This window comes from Anopheles coluzzii, chromosome 2 (assembly GCF_943734685.1).
Source record: "Anopheles coluzzii chromosome 2, AcolN3, whole genome shotgun sequence".
Lineage (NCBI taxonomy): Eukaryota > Metazoa > Arthropoda > Insecta > Diptera > Culicidae > Anopheles > Anopheles coluzzii.
This window is the reverse complement of record NC_064670.1, coordinates 8,002,068-8,026,836: the sequence shown is the minus strand read 5'-3', so window position 1 is coordinate 8,026,836 and position 24,769 is coordinate 8,002,068. Positions and strand designations below refer to the sequence as shown.

The window sequence follows — 24,769 nt, the reverse complement described above, 5'->3', positions numbered from 1 at the left end:
TCCATGCACGCGTCGTGCGTTGTTTGACAGGGCTCGTGCTATTTTTGACAGCGCCGCAAAAAAAGCCGTGCATTTTCCAACGAAATTGATGGCTGGCGAAGAATGCGACGATGATGCGCCGCCCGAACGATGACGCCTGCCTGTCGTCGTTAGTTTGCCGCACGCCGCTAATCTAAAGCTGGTTGAAAGTGTTGAATTATTAATCGCATCTCAAGAAAGGGTACAAGGAGAAGCGAATGTATTTCACCCAGCCAAACACTAACGACGGGTGAGGAATTTGTGTAAGGGCTTGTGTGTAGTGTGTGCGTCATTTTAGACATCGGTCTTCGGTAATTAGTATCGATTTGATACGCAACAAGTTTGACAGAGCGGCGCACATCGATCAATCAATAAACTTCTGTTCAATAACCTCCATTGCTTTCCCAAACGACATACAACAAGTCGAAGGTAATGCAGTTACTTTGGTAACATCTAATTCCAACCACCTAAAGATTCATTTCATGCACACTTCCGTCGAGAAGAGAAAGTTCCTACCATACGCCTTTCGCGTTATTTGTGCGTTAACATTATCTGCACATTAAAGGAGGAACATAGCGCAGAAGGAAAAGGAATAAGGTGCGCAATTTGTTCGACATTTTGCTAATCAAATTTGTTTGGCGAAATGAATGATAGCCCTCGCTCACCGAAAAAAAAACCCTCAAAAGTGTGAGAAAACTTTGGAAAATTGCTGAACGGCTCACCACCACCATCTAAGATGAAAATAATGAAATAATTAAATTTCATTTTGTCTCTGACATTTGCATCCCCATTTGCAAGCTCCCATCTGAACCTAAACCCCCCGTTTTTTTCCCCGGCTAGCTTATCGTGTTGGAAGGAAAGCGTATTCCCAGCCACCACTTTGCCCACCTTTGCCGAAAGATGATTGATTAGGTGTGGAATCGTGAATTTGTAATTTGCCCATCTCGCCTAAAGTACGCCGTTGCGATGGGAAAAAGTGGGCCAAAACTGTCCAACAGCTAATGGACGCTGATGGTTGTGAGGTGGGCGTTGCTGTAAGTCAGCAAACAACACGTTGAAAGAGCAATGTCATCGGGATAGGGAGAGCTGTATGTATGTTCCAATTCCACAACATTGTAAGATTTGGATAGGCCCTCAGGAATGCACGCGATCGAGTAGGATGGGAGCTTCAGGCGATGCCGGATTGCCCGGTTCTTTCGGACATGATCTCATCCACTGCACATGTGGCTGCAGATCATGCTATAAAACCGTTCTTATGCGTTCCAGATGCAGCTCGGAATGGTGATCCCGATCCGACGGAATTCCAATCGCATGTATAACGGTCTTGCCAACAGTGGGGTCTGTTCTGTGGTTCCGCAAGTGTGTGTGTGTGTGCTTCGCTGCGACTGTCTCTCTAACTCATTGCCTGCCCGACACGCTGCCATCCATCACACTGCATTAACGTGTCGCCTGCGGCCGTTCCACGACCAAGGAGAGCGATCAACCGACCGTGTGATTTGTGCAATAGGGCTCCGATCGCAAGAAAATTTGCTCCTTCGCGGTACGGTATTGTTCCGGCCTTGACATAAATCATGGAGCACAAATCTTCTAACCCGATTCGTTCCTTCTACTCCATTTCAAAATGCATTGTAGACAGAGTTGAAGCTGAGGGGAAGGTAACTAAGCTTTAACACTACCCACCACCCCCTCAACTGTCTGTTCCTCTATTTATTCGATTGGAAAATCGATAATCAGCGAACCGTACAAGCGGTTGTCATCCTTGCTTTGCCAGTTGAAAGCGTTAAAAAAGGCGCCTTTGCTGAAGGATGAATCAGCGTGTGTGCTCGCCCCTTCTGCTCGGACGAAGGGGCGGCAAAGCCCTTCCCACGCCTGCTGCCATCGAGCAGCTCGAGCAGGATCGTTATTAATCGGAACAGCTGTTTGCGACTCGGTGGTGTGGCAGCCGCAAACGGGAAACGAGAGTGAATCTTATTTGTTTTGCGATGATCTCTTGTTTTGCAGTCTAGTTGAAGATATTTTTAGCAGCCCGTGTCACGCGAGGTAATAATTTGTAGCTTCTTTGTTGGCATCATGGCTAGAAATAGTGCACACTAAAATATTATCTTTAAAATAAGAAATCTTACGACCAATCGTTGCTACACATTGGCACAACACTTTCATTGCACCGACCTTGACCATCACATTCGTGTGGAGCGCGTTCACGAGTGGCGCATGTGACGAAAGTGCAATTTGCAACGCAATTAGCGTGCCACACAGTATCGCTCAGCAGCAAGTAAGTATATCGAAAGCAGTTCAGCACACGTGCACTATTTATGCGATAAAGAAATTATTTACACCGCGCAACTTGGAAGGGATATTTCATTTGCCTCCCCTTTTTAATGTGGTACGCGCTGAGAACGTTAATAGTGAAGGTGCGAATGTTTACCCTTCCCTTCACTCAATCATATTTACCTAACTGTGTGTGAGCAACACTTTGCTACATGGCCTCTGGTTTCCAGCCACCTTTTGGCGAATCTGAAAAGGCTTCACCTCCTTACTGGATGCTTACAGATGCCACTCCATCATTTCGACAGCGTTCTTTAAGTCCCACTTGATACGACGTTGGTTCGTGGATGCCGTATCAATCCTGCACTGAACACAGGAACATAGCCACGCACGTCTGTGTGCCAGGGAATAAAATATTCCACCGTCAAACACCATCACGCAAAGTATGTTCCGGAGGAATGATGGACGCCGTCCTAACATGTACCTTCTGGCGAATTCTTTTCATCATCGATCTCTCCACACCACGACCTTAACCGATCTCGTGTCCACCATCGCACTTCCTACTTTAAAGCCCTTCGCGCCCTGCTTCCACACTCCCCTCTAGGGAGTTTTTTTTCCTTGCCTCTAAAAGTCCAGCTGTTTGCGAGTTCCTGCGGAAAGTGTCATGAGCACGTGAGAAAGCGATTTGCGTGAGCGATTCTAACGCTCCAAGCCAGTGAGCAAGTGATGGGTTAGCGAAGGAATGGTAAAGGAATCTATTTGCCAAGTTACGACACAAGTAGCTCGTGTATATGTGTGTGCGTGTGTTTGTATGTACGGTTTGTACCATCTGTATGTGCGTTTTTGTTTTTGCGAACAGGAAGGGAAAAAAAGATCAACATAACCAACGATCCAGTGGTTCGTATAATGATCCCATAGAATGGCAAGAGTCAGCAAGAACCGTAAACTCCACTCTCTGTGTCTGTATGAGTGTTTTTGCGCTTTTTTTCGGCCTTTGCTCGTGCATGTTTTCTTTCCACTGGCCCTTCTCTGAACACGCTTAACATGATCGCGGTCAGCGATTTTTTTCTTACTTCATTCTGCTGTGCGCAGTCCCGTTCCCGTTGCGGCTGTCATCGGACTCTGGGTAAACTTTCGTCCATTAAAAAAAGAAATGGATCCGAACCGATGGGGCAGCGCTGCCGGTGGTTGGCACTGTTGGTCAATTCACCGAAAAAAAACCCTCTTAGTGCAGAATAAACCTAAGACTGAAGAGTGGCCTATACTAGCAGCAACACATTCGCGAAAGATGGAGAGAAAATAAAACACACCGAATCGGGTAAAAAAGGGCAATGAAACCGATCCGCGAAAAGAGGCTCATCTTGGCTGGCTCATCGATGTTGTAAAACGTGTCGGCTTGCAGGCCTTCCCAGGCGTTAAGCGGAACACATGTGGATAAGGGTTGGTTTTAGCGCGCGCACTCGAGAGGGAGAGAGAGAGATGGACAAAAAAGTGAGAGAGAATATGGTGGTGCGTTTGTTCCGGAGAGGAGGGATCGCACGATCGCCCTACGGAAAGGGTGTCGAACTCCGATTTGTCGATTTTTGCAATTTCAACTCAATATTTTTGATTGAATTACTTTGATACCTAAAATTACGGACAAACTTTATAGATCATTTAAACTCACATTGCGAAACTAGATCATAAACTTGAGCTTATAATAACAGGGAATAACTTTATCATGAAGATAAAATGGATTAAACTAAATGTTAGCAATTAGGGCCACCCAGGTAAACCAGTACCTCAGGGCACAAAATACTGATAAATGTTACTGCTATGCTAGTGGATGCTTTCGTATGTTTGTGTAGGTATTCATGACTTTAATCAGTCGGCAACCTAAAAGCGGTTTTAAAAGTCACCTGGAAGCAAACATCCTAACGAGCTTAAGACGATAAACCTAAAATTGAATGAATTTATTATTGCTCGTAAGTTTGGCTACACATAGATAACTCATGGTAATTGTAATCTAGCATTTTAAAACTCCACCAAAATAACTTAGCAATACATCAACACGTTTTCCAACTCAGCGTATCGCCTTATCGACCCTCTCTCTTGCTCCCGATGCGAGCCATGCGCATCAGCCGTTGTTCGACACTCTTGATATTGCACGCTGCCGTCGACCAGTGCAGTGTAGAGGGGCATGAATGAGAAGCTTTCTGAACGTCCTGCCACCGGTCGAACCACACCGGAGAGAACCGTTCGCTCTCATTCGCGGAGAGTCTTTTGAACGGATCGTACGTACGTTAAGGCGCGCGTCCCGTTTTCTAACCGTTTTGCGACTTTCAAACTTGCATCCTGCCTTCCCCGTGTAAAGTGTGTGCTGTAACGGCGCGAGTTATGGGCGGCGAAATCTAGCATCATGTAATTAGGGTAGTGTAGTGCTGTAAATTCTCGCTTCTCTCTTCCCCCTTACTTCCGTGTGCGCGTGTGTGTTTGTGTTTTAAGTTCTGTAGTTCTGATCAGTTTGCTTCCTGCTGGAGCTTTGCTGGTGGTTGTGGGGATATTTTGTACCAAGCAACGCAGCACCCGAGTGGTACCCGAGTGGTGCAAGAAGTGGTACCGAAGTCATCCGCAGCTTCTGCTGAAGTAGTAGTTCCTTCCTATTTTTACTATCGCTTAGTGTGTTCGTGTCTGTGATGTTCGCGAGTGTGATTCTAGTGTGGTTCAACTAATGAAAACGTAGCGTCAAAATTAACAACCCCCTTCTTACAAAAAATTGGCGTACTCAGCGTCTTCCAAGCCCTCCACTCCCACCGTTATCGGACCAATCAATCCTCCTCTGCTGTGCCCTCGTTTTTTTTTTGTTTACGTGCAGTTCGATATGTTGTTGCCCTTATCAAGTGCGCGGCCGTGTGCGTGAGTGAGGAAATAAAAATCGACCAGCAAAACAACCGGGAGTAAAAATCAATTTTTGAAACACACTCTCGACCGCACTTCAACCAATCGATCGGAATTCTGACGCGTCCCACACCAACAGCACGATTGGACGGCCGTAAAAGCGTCCGCAGAATACTGTGCACCGGGCACCGGGTGTCTTTTCGGTTGTGCGGTTATCAGTGCCCCGGACGGTGGAATGCTTATCGCGGCTCGCTAGTTAAAACAGAATACTCGGTCTCGCGGTACAACCCTCGGTGGTGACGGTGTCGGTTGATTAGCAGTGAGTGAAGAAAATCGCCGCAGCAATCGCAACCAGCGCCCAGCGGCGATGACCGAGTGAAACCATTCTCGCCACTTCACATCGTGCGTGAAGAGTAATCCGCAGAGAAGCAAAGGTTTTTGTTGCAGTTGTTGTTGTGATTTGGTCCGCTTTATACGGGCAAAGGAAGGGTAGCCGTTAATCAAGCCAACCAACCAGCCAGACAACGCAGCCAGCAGCAGCGCAGCCTCACCATGATAAGAGTCAACTCGCAGTCATTCAGTCTTTCCAGCACGCTGAAAAAGGTACGCTACACGGAGGGGAGATACGTTCGGGAAACAGAAGTTTGTGTTGATCGCACCCGCATCATCTAGCCTCACGGAGTCGGTAGGGTGTTAATTTTTCACAAACGAACTGTCTGACTAGCCGGACCAGAGTGGTTAACAACAAATGTCAACCCAGTCTTACACCCAAAACCAAACTCAACCCTGGAGAGATGCGTCGTTTGCGACCGCGGGTTTGAATTGAATGAAGGAATGCATTTTCGGTGTGTTTACGTTTGCTACACCCATGGCGGTGTCGCTACTGTGGCTGCATATAATGCCGAGGAAATGTACTGTTTATTTACAAGCAAATGCGTTTAATTGTTCAACCGATTCTGAACCGATTCCGACCGAGAGCACGAGCCACAAACAAGCGCTGGGAAATACAAATGGGAAAGCATTAGTATGTGTGTGTGTGTCTTTGTGGGCCTGGGGAAATGCGTTGTTTTTGAACACTCATCCAACTAGGACGTACAAAGGTTTTGAAAATAACTAATGAAATAGATCATCTTTTCATGGCTGCTCGTTTTTCAGTCCCAATCGGCATGCGGATAGTGTAAATACATTGCGCTAAGCGAGGACAGTAACAGCGTAGACACGATCGCGGGTGTCTGAGCGCCGAATAGTTACCCGGGATCGCTCGGATCTAGATCTGAATGGTTCGTGTTTGTCCATAAAAAAACATCGGTACATCACTTTCACGACATGTGCAGTAAAACAAGACCCTTCTACCCGCCCCAACAACCCCACTATAGTGGATCGTGGTCAGAAAGAACCGACAACTGACCTACTAATCACTTTTACTACTTCAAGTATGCGTATGCCCTGTGCATGTGGGTGTGTCTGTGTGCGCTGTAGCCTGATGTTGTTTATTTATTTATTTATTTATTTATTTATTTTTATTTTATTAATTGCTCGGCCACGTTGGGTTACAGCAATAGTGCTTACTGACTATAGTATACAATTATTCTCGAAGGAGTAGGAAGGAGTTTATGGTACGGAAAAGGAGCGAAGACGGGATCGGTAGACAGGATAGGAGAGGACAGCAGGAAGGGAAGGCGGAAGTGATTACATTAGTAAACGCTGCTACAGCTTGATTTATGTCACAGTCAGCATCAGTAAAGGACCAATCGGTACCGGCTAAAAATACGATGAAGCTTTTGGTAGTCCAGTTTCCTAAAATTGAACATACGAGCCGTAGGTATTCGTTGAGAGGATGCAGGGCGAGAGTGCGTAAGGAGCACACTTGTCTCATGAGCAGGATGATAATTGTCTAGCGCGACGAGTGGAACAGGTGAAGCTATGACGGGGGAGCAGCACTCCAAGAAGGCAGCATTGGCAAATAGAAGATCTAATTGTCTTCCGCGTATATTTTTTATGCCGGATAATTGCAGCAAACCGTTTACCGACATTCCATCAAGCAGAGAAACATTTTCATGAGATACACCAGTAGGAATGAACTGATTAACGCACGATGCCGACGGTTGCCAGGAGAGTGATGGTGAATTAAAATCACCAAGTAACACCATAAGATCATTTGGTTTAAGTTTGCCAGCAACGAAACTAACACTCTCATGTAAAACGTCAAGGACTTCTTCGGAAGAACGCAGATCGGGTGGAATGTAAACGGCGCCGATATAGATTGCAAGGTTTTGAAGCTTAACAATTGTCCAAACAGACTCCAGCGAGTCGAACGGCAGTGATAAAGTTGACGTGTTCAGCACGGAAGAGCAGGCAATGAGTACACCACCACCACGGCAACGGTTACTGCTGAGAGAATTTCGGTCGCAGCGATAGATGACATACGCATCCTCCGAGATAAGAGAGGACGGAATGGAGCCATCGAGCCATGTTTCAGTTAACACCAACACATCCATATCAAGCTCAGATAGACAGAGAGGCGTAACTCGTCTAGTTTTGTGCGCAAGCCTCATACGTTTTGATAGTAGATGTTTAGTTGATCGATCGAAGGGATGAGAGAGCGAGATGCGCCGGGAGTGCTCTCTCTGCAAGTTATTAACGGCGAAAGAGAGTCGGACGGATTATGTGTATTAGATGCAGGGTTAGCTTCCATCAATTCGGGTAAAGTCGGTAGTTCATGAGAATCTTCAGCCGGATCAGCCGGTTTACGCTTGCTGAAAGTACTGCGTATAAGGCAAGCTCATAGGGCCATGATCTGGCGAAATAGTGAAATCAGCGTTTCGCAGTTGTGTCGTGTGGTTGATAGAAGATGGCGATGAAGGATAATCCGATTCACGATTAATAGGCGCAGAAGGTGCAAGGGATGCTGCAGTAGTGGGTCGCCAAACATTGACGGAGCGGGGATTAAGGTCGATGAACTCCTTAAAAGAAATCCCGCGAGGCCAGGTTGAAGCAGCCAAAGCAATAGCCCGGTGCGAATCCGGTACACCAATTTTAAAAGATACGTAGGAGAGCGTAGAAAGATCCCGGTCGCGTCGTACAAGGCTATATACCAAGATGTCGTCTGTCCCTATGTTAGAACAGGCCATTTCACGGATCGCTTCAATCGGAGTATCAGGAGCAATACGGGAGATAAAGACCCAAGTACGGCGTGGGCGTTCAGGAACGGTCGTAATATTATTGCAGGACAACCCTGTACCCGATGAAAGCATAGTGCGTGTAACGGTATTGGTAGGCGATGGGTCGGGAGAGCGATCCATCAATCGACGTTTAGAAGGATTCTCACCAACAGCTTGATGGGTGAGCTTAGAGGCCGCAACTGGAATCGTGGTCGTTGAGTGCGTAGCAGGAATCGCAGAATGGTGAGTACTCGATGTAGTAGTATGCGTGGCAAGATGAGAGTTGAGCTTGTTCATTAGTGAGTTGAAGGAAGTGAGAAACTCACGGTGCATGAGATCAAGCTCCTTGATGCCATGCTTAACTTCATCAAGCGTTGTGAGTAGTGGAGCCTGTGAGTAGTTGCGTTCCATTGAGTGAGAAGCAGTAAGTGAGTCGATGAAATCTTTCACGGAACGAATTGACGATGCTGATTCCTGTTTCATCAAAGCTATCTCGTTTCTAAAACAATCCAGTGAAGAGGAAAGTTCAAGTCGCAAGCCAGCTGATGCCGCCTGCACAGAACGTGAGGAATCGCGGAAATCGGACTGCAACGATTCCAACAGGTAGGCAGCGTCACGAGAAAGGCCGTGCGAGAAGCGTAAAGTGTCAACAGCCCGCAAGCGCTGAGCACAATCCGCGCAAGCCCAGAATAAATTTTGTGACTTCTTAAAATCACGCAGGAGCGGGGTTGAAAGTCCAATGCACTTATCGTGGTAGTAGTGTTCACATAGACCGAAGCACGGAATTGGATCGTTGCTAATAGCACCTTCACATTTCTTACAGATCACAGACGCCATCGCAAAATAGCGCAAAGTTCGACTGAACAGTGAGTGGTCACAACAACCGCAGGCGGATTGCAATGTTTATATGTTGAACCGTACAATTCACAGGTGCCGCACAAATTTGTGATACGTGAACGCGCGAGTGCAAATTAAACGAACTAAAACAATTCAAGCCTTAATCAACAAGAAAATCGCGGTAAAAAATCAACTTGGAAATAGGAGAGTGAGAGAGCACAACCAGCCGCTTTGAGTGACAAGTGACAAGTGACAAGTGTTGGGTCATATGTCTCTTCAACAGGCCAGCGCAGCATATTGCACGACACAACGAACTCCGCCTCATGTCTCATTCTTGGCATGTGGTTTCGGGGTTGACGATCGTCTGTGTCATGTTGTTCCTTCCCGCGGAGTGTTTGGAACTGAAATTGCAAAGAATATCTTGAGGAAGCTTCTGGCACAAACAGTTGCACTACACGTGCTATAGATTACTGGATCCAGCCAGAATGTCTGAACGAAGAGGCCTTTCGAATGGGTTCGCTGATGACGTAGTGATGAGATCGGTTACGACTTGTTTTTTTCCTACTGTGTCTATACGAAAGCCACTGGAATGCAACTCATGGCAACCACCCGTTTTTGCTCTTGCAGATGATGGCCGTCGTCGGGAAAAGAATTCAATTTGTGTGCACATTTCTTCGTTTTTGTTCAAAGATATATCTGTTGCCTCTTTACGACGCTTCACTTGTGAGTCGATTTACAGTTGCCGCTGACGAGGTCTTTGCAGTATCGTGTGAAAGAGATCCTTTTTTCTGACTCTGCAAGTCCCTGCTGTGCGTATGTGATTCAATTAATTAATGTCAGTTGAGTGGAACGCCACAGGGACGGCAACGATTGCGTATGTCTCCAGCTAAAGTGGGTTATTATTTGAAATGTTTTGGATTCTGCTTGTAGGCCTGAATGCCGTTCTTGTTGTTGCGAGTTTTATGCTTGAAGGCTACTGTTGCCTTAATCCAACCTCGTCGGCATGCGGGATGACCCAAACATTTACAAGATGTGACAAACCTCCCTTCCATGGCCATCCCAGACTACGACCGACACGGTAGGAACCGCTTTAGCCGCTTAATCAGCTTCAGCGCCCGCAGCTCTCTTGTTGGCAATTAATCACACCTGTCAAATTTTGTACAAAACAAAACGGGAATACCCATTCCGCCCGCTTTCCAAGAAGGTAACAATTATGTGTACGCCTGCTATGCATTCGGCTCACGGTCGAGTTCTAAACTGTGTGGCGCAACGCACCTCTGACTAATCCCCAAGCTCAGAAGGTACTGGTTTTTTTACATCTTAACTGCTCATGTTTGCGGGCAAACATGATCATACTGGACTTATGAATTGGAATTAGCTCTGTGGACTCCCTTACGGAATGCGCAAACGACGGACGGAATCCCCTTTGCGGAGTGCCACGCGGAAATGTCCCATGCGTCCATTCGATTCCAAGTATTTGACGCAAGCAAACACCCATGAGCTCAATAGTTTTTAAAAAGAAAAAAATACCTGAATCCAAAAAAACTAACAGTCGTCCGCTTAAATACTAATAAACCATGCAAATCACGTTCCCAACCAGCCAACGTTTCGGTTCTGTGTTATGTCTTTGCTGTTGCGGGGACGGGAAATTTTTGGAACCGCTTCGCAACGTGCTGAGGTGTGGCGTTTCTTCCTTTTTCTTTTTTCTTGTACGGTTTCGGAACCACCGAAACCGATTGGAAGGTTTGCTCCCCCGTTGTCTTAAGCACAAATGGCGTGTATTTGCTCAGTTGACCGACCGAGAGACATGTTCGTGCGATTTTAACATTTTGGTGCTTATTTACCTTATGCCTTTTGTTATTTCGTTTTTGTAGCTTCTTCTTGCGGAATGTAATTTTGCTAAACTGTTATTGTGTTTGCTGTGTTTGTTTCTTTGCAAAACTTGTATTATTTTTCCTTACTCCGGCTCGGTAAGCATACGCCTGGACCTGTTTATTTGTTTTGAGTTTTTGATAGTGCGTTGTCTTAGTTTGTAACATGTTGGTTGAGGTTTGGTGTGACACAAATTGCATATATTGATCCCATTCTTAGTTTTTATTCTAATCGTGTGGACCAGTTCAATCGACCACTCGTCTTCTCCTTAATGCTTCGCTTCCTTTCAACGAAAGACGGAAAGAACCTCATTCGATCACTCATCATTTCAATCGGCAACATACAAAATCACTCCAAGATATGATTTTATGCAAAAAAACAACAACAACACACCAACAAAAAATAACACAAACTATTCGAATCTGAGATTCGTTCATGCCGTCTGCAGCAATTCCAAACCCCTCGGAAGCTTATTCAAACGGAAATGAATTTATGATTTTATGACACGCCAAACTAACCACCGCCAGGCTGGCATCGGTTTAGGTCGGTTGATCGTAAATGTCGCTGCTGCTGCCCCGGCGTGTTCCAAGAATCTCGGAAACCTCTGCATGAGGTAGCTTTTTCCTACCTGCCTGAAGATCTTTCGATTGTGCTACAAGACCCGGAGAAGCAAAGTTAGCGCATCGGTTGTGATGTACGCATATGCGAAGATCACTGCGAAGCTTCCCTTACGTAAGATTCGTTTGAAAAAGTAGACAGTTACGGCACCTGTCCTTGGACATGCATTAAATTGATGTTAGATAAGCGGTAGCATTGGACCTACCCAAGATGACCCGACGGGTTTGTTGTTTTGTCTTTTAAGCAATAAGAATCCCGTCCCCTATTTCTCAACATTGTCAAAGAGGCGCCAGTAAACTGTATGTACAAAATGGAGAGCACTGCTTGAGAAATATCGAAATTCTATGTCACTATGACAATTGAAGCGAAGGAATGTCGTCTAATTCTCAACGCCCCTCACCCCATACTCATCAATCAATTGATGATCACGCATGCTTTGTGGCACTCCCGAGCTTGTTATCGAAACCACGCGCTCATGTTCGGTTGACAAACGTGACAAGGACTCGCGCGTGTCCTGCGTTACGGTTTCGCGGATAAACAACGCGTTGATGGATTGATTGCCACTCAGCAGCATGTCTCTTTCTTAACAAACACACACGGAAACACACGAACGAGCTTGTGCTAAGAACCAGGTGAGAGAAGCTATGGCCCGCAGTACAACAAACGGAACCATTCACGGAAGGCATGAACGGAACTGTATGGGACCAGGTGTGCGCATAGTGATTATGATAATGTTGAGGCAGAGTTTGTGGTGAGACGTTCTAGCGTCTTCTACAGGATTTGCTAATGATGCTAATGCAACCTACCCCTGCTGGATATGTATGTGTACGTTACTTTTGAATTGCGTTTGTGTGCTTCCGTTCTGTGAAGAGGGAAATGTATGAGAACTTATTTCCCGTTTGAAGCGACTATGAGGGGTGCATGCATAGAACTGCAGCATATGGCATAAAATCGACCGGTTCCAGTCCTCAAGATAAATTGCTTCTCGCATTATAAAACTAATTGTTTGACACTTCAAAATAATCAACATCTATTCGCAATTTGTGCAATCAAAGCGTAACAGAACGCGATGAATTGAATATTACGATTTGTCCAAAATGTTTTCCCCATTGTGTGCAAGAATACCCGCAGTGAAGAGATGTATCTATCTAAGGGTAATACGAACCTTCACGCTTTACGTGTAAGAACCAACTCGAACCGTAGACACCGCTCACTCAACCAAAACCATCCCCTTCTCGAGGTGAGTAGCGAACGCGAATGCGTCTGGAAAGTAGCCAGCTAATTAGATATACCTTTCGATCCCGAAACTCCAGCGAAAACGAACTGGACGGGAAGCTGTTTGCGCACATTGCTCTAGCATGACTTGGACTTATTTTTAGCCGTTACCAATCGAGCGCTGGTGATGGTCTATGCTGTTCTGCAAGCGGGCGCCCCAGCTTCAGTTTTGCTTTTTTCTCCTCCTCCAAGAACCGACAGTGAAGTAGAAAAACGGTTTAAAAGATGAAATTGGCCTGTTGGCTGGCGTTTTGCGGCGGCGGCTGCTGAGATGGCAAATAATAGTTGTAATATTTCGTTACCCAAGTCGCAAGAACGGAATGGCAGTGCCTTGGTGGTGGTGGTGGTGCGGTGCTGTTGGTGGTGTAGTTTTGCCGACAAAGTGGTTTGGATTTGCTGCTATGCGTATTGTCTGACTGGGCATGGGAGAGAGAGGTGGTGATATGGTTAATGTTTCGAGGCTGTGATGTAAATTCCGTAAGGAAGATTCTCTTGAGAGAGAGAGAGAGTGCTGAGGATGTTTAGGGAGTGGTGAAACGTATGGAACACACTTCAACCGCTTCAATGCGTGTAGGTGTGTATGATGTAAACAGCTGCGGATACGAATTCTTGGTACTGCGAATTGAGCACTGTATCATCTGTGTAGTTCGTGGGTATTTTATTTGCTCTTTTTGAGTGCTTTTTACACTAGATATATCACCATGAGTAATGAATACCATCCGCAAATAACTGATCACATCATTGGAGGAGTCAGCGTTATAGAAATACTTTCAATAGCTTCACAGTTTATCACTAGCATCTCCAGTTTTAATATCTTTAATGCATTAAAGATGTACTATGGAAATCTGTTCCGATATTTAAACGACCCTATGGGGCTCGTTCCAGAGTTGAAATGTAATCAAACCTCCGCAACCTTCAAGGCTAATCAAAAGCCACTCGTACTGCCTGCTCCCACAAATCCTCCCGCTCTTGCATAATCTAATGAGTTTGATATTCAATATCTTCCCCAGCGGCTAATGCCAGCGAATGCCGCTAAACGAAATCGCAGCTCATTTTAATATTATTAAAAGACTTTCCCACCACACCAGTGCTCGGTGCCAGCAACGGACAGAGGACGATACTCACCAGCTGGCTTGCCTCACCTTACACGGGCTAATGATAGTAATTTGACGTGATTTGACCCATACGTTCGCGGAGAGGTTTTGGGATAGGTCCGGACGGTGATTTATTCGCGGGTTTTTTTCTTACACCCAGTCCCATTATTTTGTCCCTCAACAGCTAGTATGTTTAGAATGGACCGAGTTTTGATGAAGAAATGCTCATTCCTCTTGGGAATATTTGCAACTAAATTCCATTCCAGCAATGTTTGATATTTTCAGCGTTGACTCATTGCAATTAAATACTGGTTACGCTTATCAGAAAGCGGGACGCAAAGTGATTCATCGTACGTTTTGCAGCGACATTAAATATCGGAGATAATGTAAGTAAAGGCAAGCAAATGTATGCGCTACTTAAGCATAAATCAAGTCGCGATCCGCGTAAGAGCAATCAATAAATCGTCGCCCGGAACGGAGCTCGCTGAAAATAAGAAGCAAATTACGGAAACCCATCGAAGAGATTGCGCAAATGTGGCGTACCCAATAATGGCTAGACATGATACTCATGAACCGCGTCCCGCCAACTCTCGCTATTGCCATCTTTAGCATAAATTAAATCCTCCCGAGTTGAAAGACACGCATTCGCTTTACGGCAGCCGGGCAAAAACGGTTTGTGCTTTCCGCCCCGCATTGACTCACTTCAAACAAAACACCAAAGCCGCAAAGCAGAATCGTGCCGCAAAGGAATCGTTCACAGTAAATAGTTCACGGAAAACCGCGTCATCGGTCACGCAGCGAACCTTCTTGGGTTTACTTTAAGGCAGTTCGAGCTTTCCCGTTCCCCCTTCGCTGTGTTATGCCGGTATCCGACCTCGGAAGCCGTGCAGCAAATTTTTGCAGCCGTTCCGAAACGATTCGTAGTGTCGCCGACATCACCGCACGACAAACGAACCTTTTACGGGAAGGAACTATACCGCCGAAAGTGTCAAATTACCGTTTTCCCACCAAAAAGAGTGAAAAAAACGAACTGACGAGATTGGAAAATAGCTCCCATTTTTATTCCACCCGCTTTAAAGGGCGCCCCTCCTTATAATTACTCTCCGACGGGCTGGAATCCCGGAGGGACACGCGACCCAATCATTAGCCCTGATGAGTTTTAATGGCCACACCTCGCCACATTCAGCCCCGCAAACCCATAGCCCGAAGCCCTTACACGGAAGGAAAAGCTCATTTGATAATGTTTTGATTTTTAAAAGCTTTTCGGCTTTCCTCTAGCCCGTCACCTTGCTTAGCGATCCCTCCGGCCATGCTGGGTTTTGGTTGCGCTGGTGTGATGAGCGTTCGCCCAAGGGTCGTTCAAAATTTCATCGGCACTTGATTACCTTTGCGGAACGGTTTCAGATTTTGCAGTTGGGCATCTTCGGGCTGAAGAAGGGTGTTTGTCGGTGCTTTGATACAGTGCATTCCACAAGGTCATTCTTGAAAGAGAGCAGCGATAAAGCAGGCTCACTGCCCTGCTCGGAAACGGTGTCACGATGGCTGCAAACTTGTGTGTGAGGTCGTTACCCAACTGGCAGGGAGGTTCTGCTGCTCAGGGTGTGGCATTCTGAAGTCTCCCGGTGTGGTCATCCATGATTGATGGCCGGGAACTCAAACCCCGCAGCCAGTCCACCCTTAGAACCGGTTCCTTGTTCGTTTTTTGTTTGAATTATTGATCCGAGCATGATGAAGTTGAAATTGGATTTTCTTTCGCAGGTTAATGACACGGATGGATCGGGGCGGTGGTAGGCTTCACCTGCTGGCCCCAAGATTCTTTGAAGCGAAACGAGTCTCGGACACATCGTTTTGTACGATTTCCAATTTGACATTTAAATATGATCAATTTCAAAGCCTCAGGTGAAGATCGTGTTAGTAATGCGTGTGAGACACGATTTCAATCTTTTATTTTCTAAGCCCGTCCGCGTCTTGGACAAATTTGCAACCTGTCTGCAGGTTGTCGCCGACCTCTGCACACGGGCGAGGTGGACACGCGTATGGCAGCATCGTGATTTGTCTTGTTGGGTGGCCTCCTCCTCAGCCGACCGAGATGAAAAATGAGCTCTTCCACTCCCACTGATTGGTCCTACACACATTGGCAAGCGTAGACATATGGCAAGTGTCAAAAGTTCATGACAGCTGCTGTCACTGCTGTAAATGCTGATGGTGGTGTATGATTTTGTTTGGTTCCACCACCATACGGTCATCTTACGCTGCGGTGTGGCGCTACGGGCGCGTGCAGCGGGTGGCAACTATTTGGGTGGACTATTTGTGAAACATGACTTCACGCGTTCGACGGGGATGCCCTATAATACGCTTATTTGCGTATACTATTAGCACCCGCGTGTCACTCTTTTTACCGTGCCCAATCGCACTGTGTGTTTGTTTGATTATCGCGCACGATCGCTCGTTATGAGGCGAGCAATTAATTTGTAGTACGTAGGTCAGGCACCCGCGCACGCCAAGTGCACGCAACCTTCGTCTAACATGTTGCGTGTGCGCTAGAGCCACCGTGTTGTAATTAACTACAACACTAGATGAACACAGATACCGCAGTGATGGTCTGTGCAAGACACAACAATTCTTCATAAAGTGTGTGATGTCAGCGGTTTGCGTTGGAGGAGGTAGCATTGCAGCAGCAGTGCAATCTTGTTCCGTTTAATAGCTGGAGCTGTAGCGCTGCAAATCACTAGCATTAGGGTCGGCTGCGTCCGTCCGATGTTCCGCACTTTGATGAAGGGGTTTAGTTGTGTTGCGCGTTCAAGGCAGTGACAGCAATAAATTCACGTGTCATCAGTGATGCCTTCTATTAGCTGTGATGATCATTTATTAGCAGGGCATGGCTTCTGCGAATTTGTCACAGTGTGCTCTAGAAAAAAAGCACCTATTCAATTCAGCACATGCTGAACCGAATGCGCACACCAATCGGAAGTACGGCCCTTCGAACCCGCACTACTGTGAGCTGTTTGAATACGTTAAATAAGACACCCTTTCTGTGGCGGTTCCTTCGTGAAGGCGGTCGCGTACCTGTTTGCCGCCGGTACAAGAAAAGGAAGGCTTAATTTACGATTATAATTGCTTTTAATTGTCGCTTGCGCACCGTCGCCAAACGGAACGGTGACAAGCTGGGCTCTCTTTCCCGTTCCCTACCCTGCCTTGAATGACCGCACGTTGGCCAGGGTACGATGTTTGTTTGCTCTTGATTAAGGTACACACCTTGGTGGGCTCCCGCTGCTGTCAGGTGACCATAATCATGCCTGATAGCCACCATCACCACCACCACCACAGCACGGTCGATTGGAAACCAGTTTGAGTGACGAAGCCTGCGACGGTCGCTAATAGAATGTTGAACGGCGGTGCATTTGATTGAACGACTTTCGCAATGTCATGGGTCACCCGCTCCAGGGTGGTCGGTCAGAGCGATGTGGCAAAGGGGTGAGTAGTGTGCTATCGATGGGTCGTTATTGAGCGGAATCGTGATTTGGTGAGACGTAATCCAATTGAGGGGTTGTGAAACCTGATATCAATGTATTATCACTTTTGTAAGTAAACAGCCCCGATCTCAGGTGCTGGAGGCAACTTTGGAAGGTGTGGAGCTGGTTAGATTGAGACAAATGCCTCTACTAATTGTATCGCTGCAGGGTGCTGGATGTGTCGATAGCTTTAATGCCACTCTTATGAATGGTTTAGAAAACAAACAAGAAGATCTTGCTAGATCTTTGAGACGAAGTATTCACCTAGCAAAAGTGTCTGTTTATTTAGTAACTTAGTACCTGTCATGGACAGCTGTTTTGCTGCTAACCAATTACGGACGCTCACTAAATTGAGCTGTCAACAAATCAGTTCCATTGCGTTCTTCAGACCCACGCCCCACGATTCGGAATAATTTGGAGGTCTAGACGGAGTTGCGTTATGCGTCGTGTAGGCAATTTAAACACTATCAATCATTTGGGTATGCGTGCGATAGTGCGTGCGAGGTGTGTGTTGAACACGATACACGACAATTTCCTGATAAATAATTTCGCCTTCAGACCAGCTCGCGAATGATTCAACTTTGAACGTTAACAGTTTCATATGCCCTTTTCTTTACCTAATGTTATCACATTTGAAACCACCGCCATATAGAAGTGTACGTTCTGCACCCACTAGATGACGCAAACAGTCTGGGATTTGTTATTGTAGCAAAATAGGGACACGCAGCACAAAAACCGGAACTTCCATTAGCTGTCGATTAGCCGCACCGAATGGACATCAATATTTTCCGTGCTGGGAAGATAAAATCGGCTTCAGCGTCATCACAAACAGGTAGTATAACCCGGCCAAGATGCGCCTCAAGCAAAGGAAGCTTTTTTTTCGCTGGGTCCGCACGCTCTCTCTCTCTCCCGCTGTCGCCGTACATGAAACGTTCCATTTTTCATGTCAATATCGGCACAATTGACTTGTACGCCGGCGTAACATGATAACGTTCCGGTCAGAACACGCACAAGGCTGCAATGCGATGCCGTGCGATCATACGCGGGCAAATGGGGAACGGTTGCGGGGATCGCTGAAAAATTGCCTCATTTAAGAATCCATTCATGCGCTCCAATGTGTTCGCACGTTGTGGTGCCGGTTCTTTGGTGGGCTGCCGAGGTGCCTCATTCTCTGCACCTCTGCGCAAAGGACACAGCACCTCGAGGATGCACTGCCACCGGGAGTGTCTTCTCGCGAACGGTGTGCATGGGGAAGATAAAAAATAAATTTGCATTAAGCACCATCCCGGCGTCCCGGAGGACGCGCGAAGTCGTTTGGCAAGTTCCATGGACAATCGCGGGATGACACGACAAGCCAGTGTCAACCTGCAGCAGCAGCGGCAGCCGCAGCAGTCCATTCTCTCCAGAGCGGGATCATGAATGCCTATTGCCCCGGTCACTTTGGTCACTCGGCCGCAGTGTGTGCCCTTTTGCTCAGAGGGAGCATGGTGCGGCTCATTTATGCAAAATCGGTTTTAACGATCTGACAGCGAAAAATTATGACAATGCGAGGTGGGAACCCAGCAGGAACCGGTTTGAGGAGTTTTTGTTTGTCGCGTTTACCCAGCAAGCGTATGTCCTTCGCCAAAAATTTTGCCATTTTATAATCTTCTCACTGCGGGAAAAACGTTCTTCCGCGTGGCTGTCAAGTTAAAACCGCAAGGCACAACGCTACGTTTATTAGTCGCTTAGAAGCGAAATCAAGCAAAAAGAGATCTGCCAAAAGAAGAACGAAGAAAAATTAACGACAAATTAAAGAAGCACAAAGCTTTTCATCGAGTTTGTCCAAGCGCTCTCTCGCGCCCTCGGTCTCGCGGCAGAATGATAATCGACGCGAGCTTGCAAAACACGCGCAAATCGTTTGTGTGCGCTTTATTCTTTCGTATCGCACACTGACCACCAGGCAAAGCAGGCAGCATGAATCGGGTGTCTATTTTTAGTGATGAGTCAATGAGCACACACACCGGGGAAGGCGATTCGATTCCCGTACCGTTTGCCTCCATTCGGGAACAGTTTCGTACGCGGGCGCTACCGCGCACTGCGCAACTATCTAAGTCAATTCAGCGCACGAGTCGCTTCCCAAAGATTGTGCAACCATGGCCGCCGGGGCCATGTGCACTTGTGCCGTTGGCACTTGGGTGTTTTTAAGCAAACATCAAACAATCTCAAGATTCAGCCTTTGCGCTCTTCCAACTGATGTTCGAAAAGGGTTTTTTTTCTGTCTAATCGATAGTCCACGGCGATGGTACTTGTAGATGTTTGCGCGTGATGAATTTCGCATCAGACATTCACTTTGAGGCACAAGATCATTCCAAGGGAGTTCTCGCTATTCACAAGGTTCACAAGACCAAAGCGCGGATGAAATATTATCGCCATTACAAAATGGTTGACTGAACAATGTAGATAATCTTCGCAACGTACGCCCGTGTCGTTGTTTAACGATCAGCTGCTCCCTTCCGTCGGAAGCGGGATGACATCTAACGAGCACGTTAATCAACGTCCTGCGTCACCATCAGGCCAGAAAGATGCAGCAGCTTCTGCTGTGGGATAGAGATCCCGCAAGACTTACGATGACGCCGTCTAATGGCCTTGACAGTGGGTTGCCTGCGTCGTCGTCGTCGTGCCAGGTGACAGTGGGCTGAGCGTGCGGAGAAGATCGTTCTCAAGGTCATCGAGGTGCATCTCCGCCACACACTTGCACGTTTCTTTTCTTTTGGTGTGCATTCTCGATCGTGCGCATCAGGAATTCAAGATGCCACCGTTGACAGATCACACGTCTCTCTCACTTTCCAACTGGTGCGGTGTAAAGCAGCGTTGTTGTTTATTGCGTCCCAAGTTGTCCCCAAGAAGCAAAAAAAAAACATAAACCGGCTTCCTCGCGGTGCTGGATGCGCGCCAAAAATTGCCCAAGTAGCCCAAATTCCAAACAGCGCGCTCGCAAGGGCGGCAAGAATCTGTTTTTTCTCGGAAATGTTTGGCCCATTGCAGAAAAATAAAAACCAGGCTTACGAACCGGTTCTCAGGTTTCGTGGTTTTATTTGCGTTTGGAGAACATCAGACAGGCAACCCGCAAGGCGAAATCTCACTTCTATGAGGTTTCAAGATGCACTTCGCCATTTTGGTGAATTTTGTCACATTTGCATCGTTGACGATCGCGAGTATGCGGCGCAACCTTTAAGATCTCATCTGTATGTCATTGGCCATAAGGAAATCTCTAGGCAATGGTTTGGCGCACGAAACATTTCAAAGATTAATAAATATGTTTCCTTTGCAACATCGCCACTTCTGAACACCTGTTGCTGAAATATTTGGCATTTGCATATTATTGAATGCTCAAAGCCACATTTCCCTCCGTTTTGTTTGATTGGTTATATTCATCCCAATAAACCTTTTCGCCTGCCTTCTCGTATCTTGCCTACACCGACACCAATCATAACAGGACCATTTATCAACGGCCATAATGTATGCATATTTGGCGTTTCCAAATATGTTAATCCTTCAAATGGGCTGGAATTGGCGGTATCGCGAACTCTTCCTTTCACAGGCAAATTTGTAGCCATAAAGAAGAAGAAGTAAAAACGCCCTGGCCAACTTCCCAATCAGATCAATTAAGATAATCCAGCCCGGGGGCTTGGGACAAGTTTTTTCTTTCCTTATCGCCAACGGCTTTTCCTGTAAACAACACACATAGACCTGCTGGTGCTCTGGTGGTCAGTCTCCATGCGAAATGCGAGATTATGTGCACAGTGAACTGGATTTAAATCACACAACCGATCGCCTCCTCGGGACCGTCTTATCGTGTCAGAGTTGAGTGATCAATTAAGCAACTAATTGGTGCAAACAGTTCTCGATTTGACACCAAGCGACCCCAAACCCTGCCACATAGGCGTGAGCGCGCGCACCATCTGATGCCCTAGTTTTGGAACGTGGTGTGTGAGCGTATCTTTTTGCTTACATGTTTCGCAGTTCCCGCACCTGAATGGGACTTGCGAGGTGTATGTGTGTTTGAAACTGATAAACAGCACAGTCAACAGCAATAGTGAATTAGCGAAGGTATGCTAGGGATTATAAGTGACAGGGGTATGTACTACCCCGTACCGCTCTACTAGCAATTTCAATTGGCGAAAGAATTCTTTTTTTTCTCTCAAAGGCGCACATATCACGCCTCGATCGAGGGCTGCGATGTCTGAGATGCTACGAGACGGTGGAAAATTAAAAGCCCTCCCCACCGGTGGAGAGATATTTATCATGGAGTTTCCGTTCGGGCTGGAAGCGTTGATTTAGCGGTGTGTTGCGTGCAGCTATGCAAATAATAAACCCAACTAGTCGAACTTCTCGATCAAGCGCTGATCAAACCAGTGTTGGTGGTTGGCCGTCGGTGAAGGTGATTTGCACTAGAAGGCGTACTCGTACAATGCGGTTCCATGCGCGGCACGTTTGATACGTGCCGCCGGCTGCAACAAATTTGTTGATTGCATTTTAATTTTCCCTCTACGCTAATGAGGACCTCTGTGAGGAGCGGTGTACGTACTGCGCAAAACCTGTTCCACCGGGTATCGTCGTGCAAGGCTTTGGAGCTAAATGGTACAACCTTTGAACGCGCAAATCAAAGGTATCTTAATAACTAATAACTGCGCTACAAAGCGTTTGAGCGTATCATTGTACTTCCTGAGAGCAACAGGTACTTGTGTGTGTCTTTGAAACTTTTGGCGGGAAATGTGCTTGGTGAGATCATACACTTAGCAAACAAACATTCTCGTGAGATGTTTGTACGTTCGTTGTTACTGAGACTCTCCTGCACATGCTCCATTGGTGTATCCTTCAACGATGCCTTGTACATCCTTGACATTATCGGGTGAGAAAGTTTGCGTTCGCAAGCACATGGCCCCATGGCGCAAGCATATGTCTACGGACTTTCCCTTACGGCTCTCTCGGCGTCTAATACCATCGGTCACAGTAGTTGTTTTACACGCAAAGGAAAAAAGAGATGGCAATGTCGTCAGCAAAACGGCAACCAGGACGCCATGCGCGCATGCTTCAAAATCCGTCAAAACAAACCGACGCCGGTATTTTGATACTGTGTGTGTGAGAGTGGATGGTAGAACAGTACAGGGTGGACCAAATTGGCACTTCTACTGAATATTATTTCTAAAGAATGCATATTTTGTGTGAACATTGAACTTTAAATGCACAGATTCTTTAGATTTTGCTTTCGTTTAGACTAAGCAACACTCCCAAATACAAAAATATTGATGCAAAAGTATGTAAAATGGAAGAAACTTGACCGCTGAAAGTACTGATTCGTTTCCACTGTGCAGTACTCAGTGTGTCAGTTTGTCCTTTTCGCACGCAATGTCGAGGACAGGGACGGGGACCTTGCCCCCCGGACGGAAACGGCATCGAATCTCCTTTTTGACCTAGCGCAGTGCAGTGATACATGTCCTAGCGCGTAGACACGTCTCCCGGTGCTACCGACCTTTTTTCCTTCTATTTCCATTTTGTTTTTCAAACGACTTGTAGTTCGAATTTTCGCGACTTAGTGTACCGCATAATCTCCGACTCTACACTTCCAAACGTTACGAAGCTAAAGTCCATCAAACGTGGTAACAGTTAACTCCAAAGTACGCAGAAAGTGCGCAGAATGGTGGTGTGAGTTAGCGTCGTTGCGGTTAGCGTCTGTTGGAAGGACGCCAAACTAGTAGGCCTCTCCCCAAACCGGTGGTGCGTCCCGGCCACGGCTATGGGAGCACTCCTTACGCACTGCAGCAGAGAACTGCATTGCTGCTGCATCTGTCGCAATGTCCCCGGTCGCAGCACGACGGTACCCGAAATGGACTTATTAGTTGTCTTTGGATAAATCGTTAAGCGCCTAAACGGGGCGCTAATGGTGTGCTAATTGTTGCACCCCGAATGTGTGCGTGTGCGTGTGTGTGTTTTGTGTGCCTCTTGATGTTTGCTAACAACAGTTCAACAACTGTCCAAAAGATGGACATTATTGGACATAGCTGTACATACATAATGCTTGAGTGTCTATTTGCTGACAGTTAGTGCTTCTGAAGATGAAGATTCCTCTAATCCCCCTTAAATAGCTGGGTGTGTGTATGTGTCCCTTTAGGGTGTTGCCATCCCATTCCTTTCTACATTGATTTTACGTACGTGAGGACAACTCTTTCCCGCTCGTTAGGGGTTTCAAATTAACTGTTAAAAATGGGCAATGTTTGCGCACTAAAGACGCGTTTGTGCATTCGAAAGAACCGTGCGCTTCATCTTTCCGCAGCGTAATGCAACGCCTCGCCAGCCACGTTTGGTGTGGCCGCCGCGCTCAGTGTAAATAGTGGAAGTGTTAATAAAATGTAATTAATCCCTCTAATAGGCGATCTCTCGAGAAGGAAAGCACAGCCCAAGCCCTGAACTGATAGACCGGACCGATAGTGGGTCAAATGTTACAAGTGATTAATAGCTCGATGATTACGATCGATAGCGATGTGCAATGCCCCGTGTAACGTTACTTTTTCCCTCTGCGATCGGTGCCTTTTGATCGGTTAGCTCGGTTTAGATTTTGCGCTACGAATCCACGGCACAGCAACGGGAGGTCAGCTAATTCGACCGGTTTTCGTTCCCCATCGAGGGCACTTGTAAAACCGAACGCGTTTCTTTGCCAGCCAAGCGTTTGCTGGCCGGCCCTGCACAGTGTAAATAGTGCGAATGCGTGTGCTCATCTCATCATTGCCTGTCCTAGTTTTGTGTGTACGATTACCCTTTTCAGTTTTCTAGTCACATAGATCTACGCGATCTCAAACCTTTGGTTCGGGAGGTTCAAGCTCAGCTGATTTCTTTTCCATGCCGTTTTGTTTCGTCAAAATTTGGCTAAATTTGGCCCACAGATGATGTCATTCGCAGCACAGTTGGTGAAATCGTTTCAGAACGCATCGACGCCCGTCAGAAGAAGAGAAAAAAATGCCACAAATGTGCAAAACCAAGCACCCATAACAGAAAAAAACGAAAGCAACCATGTAACGAGTGATTTGTTTATGTGGTTCTTCACTTTGCGAATTTCTACGTTGTGCGGACATGAAGATTGCAAAGCAAAAACAATCGTTAATGTCGCTAAACTACACCGTTTCTGAAGTTAAGTGTATTTTTGACCGTGAATTAGGAACGGACGAACGGTAACGTCGTCTAGAAATAACTTGAACATATT

The 24,769-nt window shown here is 46.6% G+C and overlaps 1 protein-coding gene across 10 annotated transcripts in view; it reads left to right on the top strand.

Moving 5' to 3' along the window:
- Nucleotides 1–24,769, top strand: part of LOC120947859 (tensin-2) — a 109,196-nt gene that overhangs the window by 43,308 nt on the left and 41,119 nt on the right. The window contains exon 1 of one of the 10 annotated variants that reach the window (XM_040363638.2): nt 4,513–5,763. The exons of 8 other annotated variants lie outside the window; for them this stretch is intronic. In XM_040363638.2, the coding sequence (XP_040219572.2) occupies nt 5,713–5,763 (51 nt within the window). In that variant the 5' untranslated portion in view covers nt 4,513–5,712. Of the gene's footprint in view, nt 1–4,512; nt 5,764–23,273; nt 23,390–24,769 lie in introns of those variants that run through there. One more of the 10 variants, XM_040363637.2, reaches the window with a different exon arrangement.